Below are 18,390 nucleotides of genomic sequence, written 5' to 3'. Positions count from 1 at the left end.
AGATGTTTGTTTGCCATTTCTACTGTACAAAAATACACTGTAGTAGATATTTTAAAATAATTAAGAGTCTCGACGTAACCATCTTAGTGTTTGGCGCGAATGTCTTTAACTAGCAAGCGCGCATGCGCGATCGACTGAAATAACCAATTAATGATTAATGGAATGTTGGCTGACGTTTCGGTCAGAAGCTTTCTAAATGATCAAACCAGATTTCGTCCGGTGATTCCATTGGCGGAGATAACGACGTAATCACTAAGTGAACTTCATGGACTTATTTGCTTTAATATTTTTCTGCTGAACTAGCCACCAGTTTTGAATGAAAAATTTTGATCTCTCATTTAAAAAAAACAAGCTGAAAAGCATTGGCTACTTTTAACAAATAACAGGATCCTAAAGTTGTTTTTGAAATTTGAATGGTTTCAATAAATATCAAACATTCTGGTGATTTGGTGGCATATGCTTTGTATGTATTCATAGCTGGCTTTGTTTCGACAGCAGGTACAACCGTACGGCCCGGAGCTGCCCGGGCACAAAACCACGCGGAAGGAAACGCGTCGCGTTATATCGTGGGTGGAGATCCAACCTACCAAGGGGAGTTTCCGCATCATGTGGCGATATTACTAGACGACGAATTCGTATGTGGAGGAACAATTCTTGACGAGTTTCATGTTCTCACCACTGCATACTGCCTCTTCCCGAATGGACTTGCGTAATAATAGTTTCATCGTCAACTTTCTTTAACACTATATATTTATATTTTATTTTTTATTATGTTACATGTTTTCGCTGGCTGTTTATCCCCTCAAAACGAAGTTTTGAATAAGTTGCCGGAGCGGTTATCTGTCCGTCTGTCAATACATGTACATTTTTGTATGTTGATGATATTAGATGCCTCTCTGCGATGTAGGTCAGATTGATCATAAACGTGGTCTAAAAAACAGTCTTCTTCTTGCAGTGCATGCATGTACGTGCCAATAACATTCGCACATGCGTATGTTTTGTTAGTCAGTTATTGCATATACGATAAGAGCTACCATACCCCTATTGACATATTTATTGCACTAACATTATGGAACGAAATTGGATATGAAACATACGCAGGCATTTTCCTCTCGCTTTAAGACTAAACCCTTATATCTAATTTCATGGTATAGTTCAGTGCAATGATGGTGGCATATTATTGCCGTTAGATAACCTATTCACGTTCGCAAACTGTTTCGTTTTTTTGTGTTACTCAAACGATATATAGAAGATGAATACCACTTTGTCATAATATGGCGATAACTATGTGACTTATTGAGTTGCATAATCGCAACTTGGCACCTTCAATCCTGTTTTAGCTGTAACGGCAGTAATATGCCACCATACGGAATAGATGAGTACATAGATATTGATAAAAAGAACGTATCTGCTTACGCATGCCATTTTGCATGCATGTCGCAAGGACCACAGTGGCTTGATGACAAAGGATCATTAAAGTCATAATAATTCAGTTCAACTTGCCAAAATTATATTTTACTCATACTTGAACATGAGCCTTTGTCATCAAGCCACTGTGGCAAGGACGCTAATTCTACCAGCATTAAAAGGCACACGTGCCAGTGTTGGAAGTGTTGTAAAAGTCGTGAAGATCGTTATCACTAGAAATGTTTAAATGGAGATTCTGTGCAGAAAATTATTAATGAATGTTGTGCTTCATACTCGTACTGTCAATCTTCTCATTTTTCTCTGTCCATAAAAAAATATGTTTAATTGAAATTTTCGTATTGTAAACAAATGCATCTCAGAAAATGTTCATAACCACTGATTTTGCTTGTATATTACGTACGTAAATACGCATGAACCTGACCGCATGCCATGGATGGTTAACATGGTAAATGGTATTTGCTACGACAAAGAACCAAAGAGTATACTTAAGACTCCGTGGCTATGTTAATCCCCGTGTTTCAGCAATGGTGTATACAAGGTGTTTGCCGGCGTATGGCGCCCTGATCAACCAGATCCTGTTGCTCAACAATGGACCGTTGAAGATTACGTTGTGGTAACGTGTTAATATAATTATTGTCATATATGCATTATGTCTCATGTTTTCTGGGATTGTGGAGAACATTTTACCAAATGATTATTTGGTCAAGAGTCCACCATGCAACAAAGAGTCTTTGTGTTTGAGCTCTACTATCAAATATACCTCGATAATGGTTTCTACCCAATCGTAACAACTCGGCCATCTCCGGCAAGCTTCGAGCCATATCTTGATACTAGCCGAGGAGTTCCGATTGGGTTTCTACCAAGAGAACCGGCTCGACAACGATTCATAACAATATAACTATATATCTATGAAAAATACCACGACAAACGACATCATTTCTTACAAATCTGCGAGAAATACAGTTCGGTGTGATATTCGTAAATAATGAAAATTGATTTTTAATATGAAGTTTTCATAGTTTATTCATATACATTATACACAGCGTTATTATTCGTTTTACAGCACTCTCAGTTTGATGTGAATGACTATGCATCGTCAGATATTGCCGTTCTACGAATTGGCTACGGCTTCACTTTCAACAAGTACGTGGGACCAGCGGCAATACCAAGAAGTAAGAGTGTGATATATGTGATACTAGTATATCTGTGTTGCACGTGTACTCATTTCGTGATTGTCATAGGAGTTCCGAATGCCTTTTCTCTTCCACCACTATTTTTGCATTCGCGTTGGACCAAAATAATTGATAGCTTATTTGTTTGGCACATAAACAATATTATGCATACACCGGAAAAGCAAAATCTTACTGTGTATTGTCTTACAACAGGTGAGCATTAGTTAGATAATCCTGAACATAAATGTAGCTTTTGATTATAATTGAATAAATCAGTATTATTTATAGTGTCTACCACGTGTATGTTTCAGCACGGGAAGAGGAGCAAAAAGTGCGACATATCGGCGACTGCGCTGTTGTCGGTTATGGCCGCACCAATGAGGGTTTGAGTTTTCAGTATTTCTTAGAAAGATGTCCATGATACTAACGGATCGAATGAGGGCTTTTCGTGGGCTTTTAATGTTTAAAATGGGAGAAAATTAGCAATATAATCGCACAGTGCTATTTAATGTTAATTAATTCTTCCAACATCCAAATTATAATGTTTATGTGACCTTAGCTCATAACAGCTTACTGAACCTGGATAAAACCTTATGCAATTTAGGTCCACTTTATCAACGAGCGGGCGGATGATCACGAATTTCAAATACATACGTAATCAAATTAAAAATTGAACTTTCAATTGATCAGACTGACCAATAAAGATCTTAGTTTCGAAATAAATGGTATAACTATAGAGATATAGTAATTGAAAAAAGCGATCGACCGATATGTTCATTGACAAGATGGCTGGCTTCCTTATATAGCAAAGTAATGAAAGTATGACAATAAAGCAAAAAAAATCGGCTCAGATATTTATTGAAACGGTCCGGAAGTTATTTAAGATGGTTTAGACTTGGACTGAATGACATTGTCTTCATTTGAATAACTTTTAAAAAATATTATTTTCTATTTTCATACCACATTTATATTTTCAACATTTCTTTATGAATATGAACAATTGTTTTGTGTCCAGTTTAGAATATGTATTGCGGCCATGGATTGCCAAAGCTTTACAGATTCTCTCTGCTAGTGAACAGGTAGAGGGCTGTTGTTTTAAGTGTTTTAAATTGGTACTGTTAACATTGTTTTTCAAGCACAACAGTGGACAGAAAGTCTTTTTTTTCAGCGTGATAATGCATGCATAGAGCTTTTGTCACGCTGGTTTTCTCCATAATCTTGAATATCACGGCGTGTTTCCAGCAAAAGAAAAGTACCCGAACAAACTACGAAAGATCGAAGGACTATTTCTTCGTAACTTCAAAACATGTAACTCGGCACTAAGAAAGTCAGGAGCAGGCGGGATGTCCAGAACCCAGATGTGCTCGATCAACCCGCCGAAAAACGTGTGTGTGGTGAGTACTTTAACATACATATATCATTCATTTTCCTGAAATAAACATATTTAGGGATCTCTCTAGCCTTCGAAGTAGATGTTCCAAAATCTTGACCGTCGAGAACAAAATACACACGTGCATGTAATACATAAACTGAAGTGGAGGTCGTAATACTGTCCGTCTAAAAAAAAATCTTTAAAAAAAAGATATACAAAGTAGATGGAATTATGTTTTCGGAAGGAAACTATCCCGCAAAATAACACATATCTATTTATACAGTTTTATTAGATATATGTGCATTCTCCTCGATGATGAGATTAAGCAGTAAAATAACAAGAACTGTTGTAGGACAGCACGCAGCACTGAATACAATAATGATGTAGCATGTGCCTGCTAAAGCAATAAAAAAAGGTCAACAAGAAGCGCCACGATGTGACCAAACTAGATTTTCAATGATTGACAGAACTTCAGGCTTTGTAGTGAGACTCAGTATCAGCTGTTTTTTCCCCCATTTTTAATAACATTGACCATGACATTGGCCCTAGGCACCCCAAACACAATCACATGAAAGTCCTCCATAAACTCTTCCTAAATATATAGTTTGGTGACAATATGTTAACCCTAACTTTAGTTACGTTTTTAATAACAGTGACCTTGACCATAGAGGCCCCAAACGCAATCCCATTAAAGATCTCCATAAACTCTTCATATACACCGAGATTGGTCGCAATATGTAGACCCTACCTTAAGTTATTCAATACCAACTTTTTTCTATTTATAGTAACAATAACCTTGACCTTGATCATAGTGGCCCCAAACGCAATTCCGTGAAAGGTTTCTTTAAACTCTTCTTATATACCAAGATTGGTCACTATATATATGTCAAACCAAATAAAAGGTATTCGATACCATAGAATGCCAACCTGCCTTTACCAGAGTTTATAGGTTGAACCAAATTCATGTTTGTTCGCGATGGAATAAAGTTCTTTTTTGGCGTGGCTGTATAACATTGGTTATGGACCAATCAAATGTTGTGAATAAAAATAAATATTAACCCATGAAGTAACTTCATCTATAGGGTGACGGAGGAGGAGCGTTGGTGTGCCGGAAACCAAACACGGGGGACCAATTGGTGGTGGGAGTAACTTCGTTCATCCTCTCACCATGCAGGACCACCGGCACCGCCTACTATATGCGCGCCTACCGTTTCAGGCAATTTATACAGAGGGCGATTGCAAAGATGGACAACAGGGCCTAATCTTCACCATGTTTTGTAAGGGTGCCTACGATTGCACTTATTACTATAAAATAAAATACTGATTAGTTTGAGATGGTTTGTTTGCATGTCCTTATGTTTTAAACACCTATTTTTCAATACTGTTGAGCAAAATTTCATCAGATAAGTCAGCACTGAAGTTCAGCAGTAAAGCAATATATCAGACAACCCCTTATCAGGATGATTCAAAGTAGTATACAACAAAATCCACTGCAGAGATATTGTATAATGGCTTCAATGTGATCTACATATGTACATTTTTCACCTGGCATGATTCATATTCAAGTTAGAACTGAAATTTTAAACGACCACTTATCTACTATAGTTCACATGATAAGTAGTATAATTTATTCACATCTTATAAAAAAATATTTAGAATAAAAATCTTATTTACTATAACCTTACAGCCCATTAGTTACATATAATATAAAGATGATCATTTTATAAACGTTTCCGTTATAACAACTTTCAAAATCAATTATAATGTAAAATGTAACACAATAGAATTATAACACATTTGCTTATAATGCGGAAGAGTAAAGTTTGTCTAGAAAAAGTGTCAAGATTCACCATGAACAAGAAAAACCAATCCATTCATATATTTAATCCCTGCATGCATTTCAAGTATTACTTCAAAAATATAAAACACTACTTATGTTATGCTCAAGTCTAAGGTACGGTGTATGACGGCATCAGTTTTGGTAATAGCCAACAAGAATAGTTTTCTGTATGCTGATTGGACGCTGCTTACTGTCAAAATTATGTTTGTCACGAACGGATGAAAACTTGAATGCTATACATGCTTAGTTTACACATTTGTATGTCCAGTAAAAGTGTTTTCTGTAAAAAACAATATGCACGGAAACAAAAAAAAAGAATGTCCAGAAAATATCCAGACTCGAATATGTGACTATTCAAAGAGCATCAGTCGTAGATTCGACTGTAGGGGAGCCGTGTAGGCTTGGGCTGTCATACCACTATGCTAAAATAGCATAGCATACGAGATATACGAATAAGTCAACACCTAATTAAATATCATTTAAAATTGACCACAACCAACAAGATCAATGACTGAAAGTGTTTTTTTTCGTATACCAAGTCTGTACTTGCTTATGTTGTTTTGTTAATTAAAACAATATTAACAATAGATTATGTCTTAATCTTGTCAAATGAACGTGTTATTATGTCAGGGTGTTGTACGTGGTAACTTTTCCTTAAAACAACACGTTAATTTGGCCTGATAGCATATCTTGTGGACAAGAAAGCATGTGTTTTGCATATAAATTCACGCTTATTTGACAAGTTTAGTTTTAAACGTGTTATAAAAAAGAACTTTTTTTGCATTTTTTTTATAAAAAGTCTGTCAGTAGAAAAAAAAAACGCGATATTTATTGTTGCATCGGCGCATCTTTTTCCTTGAAACTATAAAGGTTAAACTATAAAAAGTACTGTTAAAAAAGATACCTTAGCAAACAAATATCGTGTTGTTTCTTTTTAATTATCAAATGCAGAAAAGGCGTGGGGCAGGATCGCGATGGCCCTTATAAGATTTCGAACAAAATCGGTAAGCGACACCTCGTCTTACTAATTCCACAAAGAAAACGCGACACTTGTTTGTTTCAATTCCGCAGTTTTATTTCAAATTCGTAGTACTTTGTTAAGGACCTCTATTGTATTTGAATAAGAAATTCGACAAAAAAGGGTTCTAGGTGTCTTTAAATCATATTACATCTTTTATGCACATTGTTTTCATTATCACGGACTGTCACTTGGTATGTTTTCAACAACAACATAAAGTATGTTTTAACATTATAAGAATAAAATGGACAATACATCGGCTGAACAGTTTGACATAATACCATGTCCGTTAGACATCATTCACATGTTGCTAAGACATGTTAACTTGTGAACTAGTAAGGCATTATAACACGTCAGTCTGACAAAGTTACTTGTCTGTTAGACATAATACACCAGTCAATTGTTACCACGGCCCACAGGCTACCTTTCGGGGTGGCCACGCAGTGCCGAGTGAATGGGTTTTGTCTTCGCGCCAGATATAGCGGGGAATGGGCCTTACCTATGGTCCCTGGGGTGCGGGGGCAATTGGCGGGGATTTTACCATCAGTTTGTCTACGCAGGGCGGAGATTTTTCACCCGGACTTGGTTGACCGTAAGTCAAAGTCCCCGAGGGGGGGGGGGGGGGGGGGGGGCACGGTCGGTTCCATATGGAAATATATTTATGAGACAACTAAGTGTGACCTTTACCTTGAAAGTACATGTCTGCACTTCAGCAGATAGAGGGAACAAATATGTTTGACGAGTTATTTGAAAAATGATTCCATTATTACATATTATGGGTTATGATATGGCTACGACTATCTGACTTTGACCCATGTGTGCGGCTTATAACCTGCATATGAGTGCGGTAAGATAATGACTTACTGGTATTGCCAATTTCGTTCGAAAACATGGATTCTAGATCTACATAATAATAATTAGTATATCAATCCCTGAATCGGTTGAGACACGAACTAGAGACAGACAGTCACACATTCAAAGCAACAGCCATTATGCTCTCCGATAAACATTTTAATTTAAGTTATTTATTGGATAAAAATGTCTACGTCTCTGTAAAGGGTTCGACAGTACAGGAAGATAGATAGATAGATAGATAAAATATCTACTACGTTGCACAAAATAACTTAAACTGATGTTGATCAGTCACCATCTCTAATAAAATTGCGCGTACTGTTATCCTTAGTTGATTACGAACATTACCGATATCATCTTCGGCTGGGCCCGTCGATAAATATGGCGGGAAAGATTGTCAGACGGGATGCTGATTCTGAGCAGTACCAGCCATGTCCAAGAGTATTCACGATTTACGCAGACAATCGACCCTACCGTCATATTTGGTGACTGGAAACAGTTGAGTACATTGTTTAATTTTAGTCAAAGTAATGCTTATTTGCAACATAAGGTTTGTTACATTTGTTCAGACTATTTTTTTAAATAATTACAATTTTCTAAACTTTATTTATATAGTGAGCAACTATTTGGTTCAGTACACAGTCATTTCAGTGGATATTACTGTGTCTGTTTGGCATGTGAAGTTAATTTGTTCTAAAAATAATTACATTTTCTTATTGTAATGATTTTTAGATTATGGCCAATATGGGCAAAGTCCCTTCCCTGTGAACTCTTATTTAAAAATATGGTATTCATTTTTTCTTACAGTTCATCAAGAAAAACCTCCATTCTGGGCAAAAAGTTGTCCCTAAACCAATACATTTTTAGGGGGGTCTGGGGTACTCCCCAATGAAATCTATAACAATTTCTAGTAAGAAATGATGTATTTGAGTGTTATTGCTTTCTTTCTCCAATGTTGATATAAAGTTAATTTGGATGAAAAAGATGCTGCTGCTGCTGTTGCTGTTGCTGCTGATGATGATCATGACTTGGCATGTTAAATAGATGTCAGTTTTTGTTTAAATGAAAATCATCAACAGTTCAATGGTTAGCCTGGCATATTCCTGAATATTCTTGGGATTTTCTTTACATACCTCAGCATCTTTAAGCCTTAGGTTATAATAGTAACTGCTGGCATATTTGGGTAATTGATTAAAAAATAAAAAGGGCTTCTTGTTATATGTTTGCATGTATAAAATCAATTAATTACATGGTGTTTTGTATAAATTAAACAGAAATGGTTAAGAATTCATACTTTGCTGTGATTAGGGCACAACTACCAATAGGTGTCTTGGTTATTATTACCTACTCAATAATTCATTTCTTGACAGGTTTGGGGAATCTATGAATGTCATTTCTCTTAAGCACAAAACCTGTTTAACAAATTAAGTACAACGGATGGTTGTGAACCCTTGAATAAAGTTTCAATGAATTACACGAAGTATTTGCTGAGATATTGACATTATGTGTGCTAACATGCAATACCTTAACCAGACTGTTTAAGTCAAATAATAATGGGGCAAAGTGTATATCATATGCAAGAAAGAGTTATCTTACTTGATTAAATATGTTGGATAGTTAGGAGACCTTGTATAAAATTTCAATACAAAACATCAAGTAGTTGCTGAGATATTGGCTTATGCATTTAAAACCAGAATTTCCATGCCAAATAATGAAGGGCCATTATTTAAATTACATGAAAGGTATGGTTATCTAACATATTTATTAATGAAGTAGGTTGGATAGTTGGAAACACCTGTCTAAAGTGGCATTGCAATGCATGAAGTATTTGCTGAGGTACTGACATGAGGTTAAATGCAAAACCGTAACAAGGATTTCTAAAGAAAAGGAAGGGCCATAATTTGCATTATATCAAAACAGATTTATCTTACTTGATTATTTTTTTATATGTTTGATGGTTAAGTATAAAGTCTCAATGTAATACATCACATAAATGCTGATGTATAATCTTGTGTGCTTACATGCAAAACCTTAACCAGATAATAAAAGACCAAAATTTGCATTATACGCAAGATATAAGTTTCTAACTCAATTAAGTAGGTTAGATAGTTGGGTACACATGTCTTAAGTTTCAATGCAATACATGATACATTTGCCAAGATGAGTTCAAGGTGCTTACATGCCAAAACTTAACCAAGATGTGATGCTGATGTGAAGCTGACACTAGGGTGTGTAGTATGGCTAGGGTGTGTAGTATGGCTAGGGTGTGTAGTATGGCTAGGGTGTGTAGTATGGCTAGGGTGTGTAGTATGGCTAGGGTGTGTAGTATAGCTAGGGTGTGTAGTATGGCTAGGGTGTGTAGTATGGCTAGGGTGGGTAGTATGGCTAGGGTGGGTAGTATAGCTATGTAGTATAGCTAGGGTTGTATAGCTAGGGTGAGTAGTATATCTAGGGTGTGTAGTATAGCTAGGGTGGGTAGTATGGCTAGGGTGGGTAGTATGGCTAGGGTGGGTAGTATGGCTAGGGTGGGTAGTATAGCTATGTAGTATAGCTAGGGTTGTATAGCTAGGGTGAGTAGTATATCTAGGGTGTGTAGTATAGCTAGGGTGGGTAGTATAGCTAGGGTGAGAAGTATAGCTTGGGTGTGTAGTATAGCTAGGGTGTGTAGTATAGCTAGGGTGTGTAGTATAGCTAGGGTGGGTAGTATAGCTAGGGTGTGTAGTATAGCAAGGGTGAGAAGTATAGCTAGAGTGTGTAGTATAGCTAGGGTTGTATAGGTAGGGTGAGTAGTATAGCTAGGGTGTGTAGTATAGCTAGGGTGTGTAGTATAGCTAGGGTGTGTAGTATAGCTAGGGTGTGTAGTATAGCTAGGGTGTGTAGTATAGCTAGGGTGTGTAGTATAGCTAGGGTGTGTAGTATAGCTAGGGTGTGTAGTATGGCTAGGGTGTGTAGTATGGCTAGGGTGTGTAGTATAGCTAGGGTGAGTAGTATAGCTAGGGTGTGTAGTATAGCTAGGGTCTGTAGTATGGCTAGGGTGTGTAGTATAGCTAGGGTGAGAAGTATAGCTTGGGTGTGTAGTAAAGCTAGGGTGTGTAGTATAGCTAGGGTGAGAAGTATAGCTAGGGTGTGTAGTATAGCTAGGGTGAGAAGTATAGCTAGGGTGTGTAGTACAGCTAGGGTGTGTAGTATAGCTAGGGTTGTATAGCTAGGGTGAGTAGTATAGCTAGGGTGTATAGTATAGCTAGGGTTGTATAGCTAGGGTGAGTAGTATAGCTAGGGTGTGTAGTATAGCTAGGGTTGTATAGGTAGGGTGAGTAGTATAGCTAGGGTGAGTAGTATAGCTAGGGTGTGTAGTATAGCTAGGGTGTGTAGTATAGCTAGGGTGTGTAGTATAGCTAGGGTGAGAAGTATAGCTAGGGTGAGTAGTATAGCTAGGGTGTGTAGTATAGCTAGGGTGTGTAGTATAGCTAAGCTGAGTAGTATAGCTAGGGTGAGAAGTATAGCTAGGGTGTGTAGTATAGCTAGGGTGTGTAGTATAGCTAGGCTGTGAAGTATAGCTAGGGTGTGTAGTATAGCTAGGGTGAGAAGTATAGCTAGGGTGAGTAGTATAGCTAGGGTGAGTAGTATAGCTAGGGTGTGTAGTATAGCTAGGGTCTGTAGTATGGCTAGGGTGTGTAGTATAGCTAGGGTGTGTAGTATAGCTTGGGTGTGTAGTATAGCTAGGGTGAGAAGTATAGCTAGAGTGTGTAGTATAGCTAGGGTTGTATAGGTAGGGTGAGTAGTATAGCTAGGGTGTGTAGTATAGCTAGGGTGAGAAGTATAGCTAGGATGTGTAGTATAGCTAGGGTGTGTAGTATAGCTAGGGTGTGTAGTATAGCTAGGGTGTGTAGTATAGCTAGGGTGTGTAGTATAGCTAGGGTTGTATAGCTAGGGTGAGTAGTATAGCTAGGGTGTATAGTATAGCTAGGGTTGTATAGCTAGGGTGAGTAGTATAGCTAGGGTGTGTAGTATAGCTAGGGTTGTATAGGTAGGGTGAGTAGTATAGCTAGGGTGAGTAGTATAGCTAGGGTGTGTAGTATAGCTAGGGTGTGTAGTATAGCTAGGGTGTGTAGTATAGCTAGGGTGAGAAGTATAGCTAGGGTGAGTAGTATAGCTAGGGTGTGTAGTATAGCTAGGGTGTGTAGTATAGCTAAGCTGAGTAGTATAGCTAGGGTGAGAAGTATAGCTAGGGTGTGTAGTATAGCTAGGGTGTGTAGTATAGCTAGGGTGTGTAGTATAGCTAGGGTGTGTAGTATAGCTAGGGTGTGAAGTATAGCTAGGCTGTGAAGTATAGCTAGGGTGTGTAGTATAGCTAGGGTGAGAAGTATAGCTAGGGTGAGTAGTATAGCTAGGGTGAGTAGTATAGCTAGGGTGTGTAGTATAGCTAAGCTGAGTAGTATAGCTAGGGTGTGTAGTATAGCTAGGGTGTGTAGTATAGCTAGGGTGAGAAGTATAGCTAGGGTGAGTAGTATAGCTAGGGTGAGTAGTATAGCTAAGCTGAGTAGTATAGCTAAGCTGAGTAGTATAGCTAGGGTGTGTAGTATAGCTAGGGTGAGAAGTATAGCTAGGGTGAGTAGTATAGCTAGGGTGAGTAGTATAGCTAGGGTGAGTAGTATAGCTAGGGTGTGTAGTATAGCTAGGGTGAGAAGTATAGCTAGGGTGAGTAGTATAGCTAGGGTGTGTAGTATAGCTAGGGTGTGTAGTATAGCTAAGCTGAGTAGTATAGCTAGGGTGAGAAGTATAGCTAGGGTGTGTAGTATAGCTAGGGTGTGTAGTATAGCTAGGGTGTGTAGTATAGCTAGGGTGTGTAGTATAGCTAGGGTGTGTAGTATAGCTAGGGTGTGTAGTATAGCTAGGGTGTGTAGTATAGCTAGGGTGAGAAGTATAGCTAGGGTGAGTAGTATAGCTAGGGTGTGTAGTATAGCTAGGGTGAGTAGTATAGCTAGGGTGAGTAGTATAGCTAGGGTGTGTAGTATAGCTAGGGTGAGTAGTATAGCTAGGGTGTGTAGTATAGCTAGGGTGTGTAGTATAGCTAGGGTGAGTAGTATAGCTAGGGTGTGTAGTATAGCTAGGGTGAGAAGTATAGCTAGGGTGAGTAGTATAGCTAGGGTGTGTAGTATAGCTAGGCTGAGTAGTATAGCTAGGGTGAGTAGTATAGCTAGGGTGTGTAGTATAGCTAGGGTGAGTAGTATAGCTAGGGTGTGTAGTATAGCTAGGGTGAGTAGTATAGCTAGGGTGTGTAGTATAGCTAGGGTGAGTAGTATAGCTAGGGTGTGTAGTATAGCTAGGGTGAGTAGTATAGCTAGGGTGTGTAGTATAGCTAGGGTCTGTAGTATGGCTAGTGTGTGTAGTATAGCTAGGGTGTGTAGTATAGCTTGGGTGTGTAGTATAGCTAGGGTGTGTAGTATAGCTAGGGTGTGTAGTATAGCTAGGGTTGTATAGGTAGGGTGAGTAGTATAGCTAGGGTGTGTAGTATAGCTAGGGTGAGAAGTATAGCTAGGATGTGTAGTATAGCTAGGGTGTGTAGTATAGCTAGGGTGTGTAGTATAGCAAGGGTGTGTAGTATAGCTAGGGTGTGTAGTGTAGTATAGCTAGGGTGTGTAGTATAGCAAGGGTGTGTAGTATAGCTAGGGTGTGTAGTGTAGTATAGCTAGGGTGTGTAGTATAGCTAGGGTGTGTAGTATAGCTAGGGTGTGTAGTATAGCTAGGGTGTGTAGTATAGCTAGGGTGTGTAGTATAGCTAGGGTGTGTAGTATGGCTAGGGTGTGTAGTATAGCTAGGGTGAGTAGTATAGCTAGGGTGTGTAGTATAGCTAGGGTGTGTAGTATAGCTAGGGTGTGTAGTATAGCTAGGGTGTGTAGTATAGCTAGGGTGTGTAGTATAGCTAGGGTGTGTAGTATAGCTAGGGTGAGAAGTATAGCTAGGGTGTGTAGTATAGCTAGGGTTGTATAGCTAGGGTGAGTAGTATAGCTAGGGTGTGTAGTATAGCTAGGGTGTGTAGTATAGCTAGGGTGAGTAGTATAGCTAGGGTGTGTAGTATAGCTAGGGTGAGTAGTATAGCTAGGGTGTGTAGTATAGCTAGGGTGTGTAGTATAGCTAGGGTTGTATAGCTAGGGTGAGTAGTATAGCTAGGGTGTGTAGTATAGCTAGGGTGTGTAGTATAGCTAGGGTGAGAAGTATAGCTAGGGTGTGTAGTATAGCTAGGGTGTGTAGTATAGCTAGGGTGAGAAGTATAGCTAGCTAGGGTGTGTAGTATAGCTAGGGTGTGTAGTATAGCTAGGGTGTGTAGTATAGCTAGGGTGTGTAGTATAGCTAGGTTGTATAGCTAGGGTGTGTAGTATAGCTAGGGTGTGTAGTATAGCTAGGGTGTGTAGTATAGCTAGGGTGTGTACTATAGCTAGGGTGTGTAGTATAGCTAGGGTGTGTAGTATAGCTAGGGTGTGTAGTATAGCTAGGGTGTGTAGTATAGCTAGGTAGTATAGCTAGGGTGTGTAGTATAGCTAGGGTGTGTAGTATAGCTAGGGTGAGTAGTATAGCTAGGGTGTGTAGTATAGCTAGGGTGAGTAGTATAGCTAGGGTGTGTAGTATAGCTAGGCTGAGTAGTATAGCTAGGGTGAGTAGTATAGCTAGGGTGTGTAGTATAGCTAGGGTGTGTAGTATAGCTAGGGTGAGTAGTATAGCTAGGGTGTGTAGTATAGCTAGGGTGAGTAGTATAGCTAGGGTGAGTAGTATAGCCAGAGTGTGTAGTATAGCTAGGTTGAGTAGTATAGCTAGGGTGTGTAGTATAGCTAGGCTGAGTAGTATAGCTAGGGTGTGTAGTATAGCTAGGGTGTGTAGTATAGCTAGGGTGTGTAGTATAGCTAGGGTGTGTAGTATAGCTAGGTTGAGTAGTATAGCTAGGGTGTGTAGTATAGCTAGGGTGAGTAGTATAGCTAGGGTGTGTAGTCTAGCTAGGCTGAGTAGTTTAGCTAGGGTGTGTAGTATAGCTAGGGTGAGTAGTATAGCTAGGGTGTGTAGTATAGCTAGGGTGAGTAGTATAGCCAGGGTGTGTAGTATAGCTAGGTTGAGTAGTATAGCTAGGGTGTGTAGTATAGCTTGGGTGTGTAGTATAGCTAGGGCGAGTAGTATAGATAGGGTGAGTAGTATAGCTAGGATGTGTAGTATAGCTAGGGTGAGTAGTATAGCTAGGGTGTGTAGAATAGCTAGGGTGAGTAGTATAGCTAGGGTATGTAGTCTAGCTAGGCTGAGTAGTATAGCTAGAGTGTGTAGTATAGCTAGGGTGTGTAGTATAGCTAGGGTGAGAAGTATAGCTAGGGTGTGTAGTATAGCTAGGGTGTGTAGTATAGCTAGGGTGTGAAGTATAGCTAGGCTGTGAAGTATAGCTAGGGTGTGTAGTATAGCTAGGGTGAGAAGTATAGCTAGGGTGAGTAGTATAGCTAGGGTGAGTAGTATAGCTAGGGTGTGTAGTATAGCTAAGCTGAGTAGTATAGCTAGGGTGTGTAGTATAGCTAGGGTGTGTAGTATAGCTAGGGTGAGAAGTATAGCTAGGGTGAGTAGTATAGCTAGGGTGAGTAGTATAGCTAAGCTGAGTAGTATAGCTAAGCTGAGTAGTATAGCTAGGGTGTGTAGTATAGCTAGGGTGAGAAGTATAGCTAGGGTGAGTAGTATAGCTAGGGTGAGTAGTATAGCTAGGGTGAGTAGTATAGCTAGGGTGTGTAGTATAGCTAGGGTGAGAAGTATAGCTAGGGTGAGTAGTATAGCTAGGGTGTGTAGTATAGCTAGGGTGTGTAGTATAGCTAAGCTGAGTAGTATAGCTAGGGTGAGAAGTATAGCTAGGGTGTGTAGTATAGCTAGGGTGTGTAGTATAGCTAGGGTGTGTAGTATAGCTAGGGTGTGTAGTATAGCTAGGGTGTGTAGTATAGCTAGGGTGTGTAGTATAGCTAGGGTGTGTAGTATAGCTAGGGTGAGAAGTATAGCTAGGGTGAGTAGTATAGCTAGGGTGTGTAGTATAGCTAGGGTGAGTAGTATAGCTAGGGTGAGTAGTATAGCTAGGGTGTGTAGTATAGCTAGGGTGAGTAGTATAGCTAGGGTGTGTAGTATAGCTAGGGTGTGTAGTATAGCTAGGGTGAGTAGTATAGCTAGGGTGTGTAGTATAGCTAGGGTGAGAAGTATAGCTAGGGTGAGTAGTATAGCTAGGGTGTGTAGTATAGCTAGGCTGAGTAGTATAGCTAGGGTGAGTAGTATAGCTAGGGTGTGTAGTATAGCTAGGGTGAGTAGTATAGCTAGGGTGTGTAGTATAGCTAGGGTGAGTAGTATAGCTAGGGTGAGAAGTATAGCTAGGGTGAGTAGTATAGCTAGGGTGTGTAGTATAGCTAGGGTGAGTAGTATAGCTAGGGTGTGTAGTATAGCTAGGGTCTGTAGTATGGCTAGGGTGTGTAGTATAGCTAGGGTGTGTAGTATAGCTTGGGTGTGTAGTATAGCTAGGGTGAGAAGTATAGCTAGAGTGTGTAGTATAGCTAGGGTTGTATAGGTAGGGTGAGTAGTATAGCTAGGGTGTGTAGTATAGCTAGGGTGAGAAGTATAGCTAGGATGTGTAGTATAGCTAGGGTGTGTAGTATAGCTAGGGTGTGTAGTATAGCTAGGGTGTGTAGTATAGCTAGGGTGTGTAGTGTAGTATAGCTAGGGTGTGTAGTATAGCAAGGGTGTGTAGTATAGCTAGGGTGTGTAGTGTAGTATAGCTAGGGTGAGAAGTATAGCTAGGGTGTGTAGTATAGCTAGGGTGTGTAGTATAGCTAGGGTGTGTAGTATAGCTAGGGTGTGTAGTATGGCTAGGGTGTGTAGTATAGCTAGGGTGTGTAGTATAGCTAGGGTGAGTAGTATAGCTAGGGTGTGTAGTATAGCTAGGGTGTGTAGTATAGCTAGGGTGTGTAGTATAGCTAGGGTGTGTAGTATAGCTAGGGTGTGTAGTATAGCTAGGGTGTGTAGTATAGCTAGGGTGAGAAGTATAGCTAGGGTGTGTAGTATAGCTAGGGTTGTATAGCTAGGGTGAGTAGTATAGCTAGGGTGTGTAGTATAGCTAGGGTGTGTAGTATAGCTAGGGTGAGTAGTATAGCTAGGGTGTGTAGTATAGCTAGGGTGAGTAGTATAGCTAGGGTGTGTAGTATAGCTAGGGTGTGTAGTATAGCTAGGGTTGTATAGCTAGGGTGAGTAGTATAGCTAGGGTGTGTAGTATAGCTAGGGTGTGTAGTATAGCTAGGGTGAGAAGTATAGCTAGGGTGTGTAGTATAGCTAGGGTGTGTAGTATAGCTAGGGTGAGAAGTATAGCTAGCTAGGGTGTGTAGTATAGTTAGGGTGTGTAGTATAGCTAGGGTGTGTAGTATAGCTAGGGTGTGTAGTATAGCTAGGTTGTATAGCTAGGGTGTGTAGTATAGCTAGGGTTTGTAGTATAGCTAGGGTGTGTAGTATAGCTAGGGTGTGTAGTATAGCTAGGGTGTGTAGTATAGCTAGGGTGAGAAGTATAGCTAGGGTGTGTAGTATAGCTAGGGTGTGTAGTATAGCTAGGTAGTATAGCTAGGGTGTGTAGTATAGCTAGGGTGTGTAGTATAGCTAGGGTGAGTAGTATAGCTAGGGTGTGTAGTATAGCTAGGGTGAGTAGTATAGCTAGGGTGTGTAGTATAGCTAGGCTGAGTAGTATAGCTAGGGTGAGTAGTATAGCTAGGGTGTGTAGTATAGCTAGGGTGTGTAGTATAGCTAGGGTGAGTAGTATAGCTAGGGTGTGTAGTATAGCTAGGGTGAGTAGTATAGCTAGGGTGAGTAGTATAGCTAGGGTGTGTAGTATAGCTAGGGTGAGTAGTATAGCTAGGGTGTGTAGTATAGCTAGGCTGAGTAGTATAGCTAGGGTGTGTAGTATAGCTAGGGTGTGTAGTATAGCTAGGGTGTGTAGTATAGCTAGGGTGTGTAGTATAGCTAGGTTGAGTAGTATAGCTAGGGTGTGTAGTATAGCTAGGGTGAGTAGTATAGCTAGGGTGTGTAGTCTAGCTAGGCTGAGTAGTATAGCTAGGGTGTGTAGTATAGCTAGGGTGAGTAGTATAGCTAGGGTGTGTAGTATAGCTAGGGTGAGTAGTATAGCTAGGGTGTGTAGTATAGCTAGGTTGAGTAGTATAGCTAGGGTGTGTAGTATAGCTTGGGTGTGTAGTATAGCTAGGGCGAGTAGTATAGATAGGGTGAGTAGTATAGCTAGGATGTGTAGTATAGCTAGGGTGAGTAGTATAGCTAGGGTGTGTAGAATAGCTAGGGTGAGTAGTATAGCTAGGGTATGTAGTCTAGCTAGGCTGAGTAGTATAGCTAGAGTGTGTAGTATAGCTAGGGTGTGTAGTATAGCTAGGGTGATTAGTATAGCTAGGGTGAGTAGTATAGCTAGGGTGTGTAGTATAGCTAGGGTGTGTAGTCTAGCTAGGTAGTATAGCCAAGGTGTGTAGTATAGCTAGGGCCAGTAGTATAGCTAGGGTGAGTAATATAGCTAGGGTGAGTAGTATAGCTAGGGTGAGTAGTATAGCTAGGGTGTGTAGTATAGCTTGGGTGTGTAGTATAGGTAGGGTGTGTAGTATAGCTAGGATGTGTAGTATAGCTAGGGCCAGTAGTATAGCTAGGGTGAGTAGTATAGCTAGGG

At 39.8% G+C, this 18,390-nt stretch overlaps 1 protein-coding gene across 1 annotated transcript; it reads left to right on the top strand.

The window, feature by feature from the left end:
* The first annotated feature begins 413 nt into the window (after positions 1–413).
* LOC128216365 (ovochymase-2-like) lies at positions 414–5,234 on the top strand. Its single transcript, XM_052922928.1, has 6 exons — positions 414–709; positions 1,951–2,041; positions 2,492–2,600; positions 2,912–2,983; positions 3,843–3,994; positions 5,055–5,234. Exons 1-6 carry the CDS (start codon positions 414–416, stop codon positions 5,232–5,234), a joined length of 900 nt encoding a protein of 299 aa, XP_052778888.1.
* The last annotated feature ends 13,156 nt before the right edge of the window (positions 5,235–18,390 follow it).

Source organism: Mya arenaria, chromosome 2, assembly GCF_026914265.1.
Source record: "Mya arenaria isolate MELC-2E11 chromosome 2, ASM2691426v1".
Classification (NCBI taxonomy): domain Eukaryota; kingdom Metazoa; phylum Mollusca; class Bivalvia; order Myida; family Myidae; genus Mya; species Mya arenaria.
Note: the sequence above shows the minus strand (reverse complement) of the source record. Positions and strands in the feature narration are given on the sequence as shown.

Coding starts and splice junctions, on each gene's coding strand:
- LOC128216365 (XM_052922928.1), top strand. CDS start 414: ATGGTTTCAATAAATATCAAACATTCTGGTGATTTGGTGGCATATGCT. Junction 710..1,950: donor CTCTTCCCGAATGGACTTGC/GTAATAATAGTT, acceptor CCCGTGTTTCAG/CAATGGTGTATACAAGGTGT. Junction 2,042..2,491: donor CCGTTGAAGATTACGTTGTG/GTAACGTGTTAA, acceptor TTCGTTTTACAG/CACTCTCAGTTTGATGTGAA.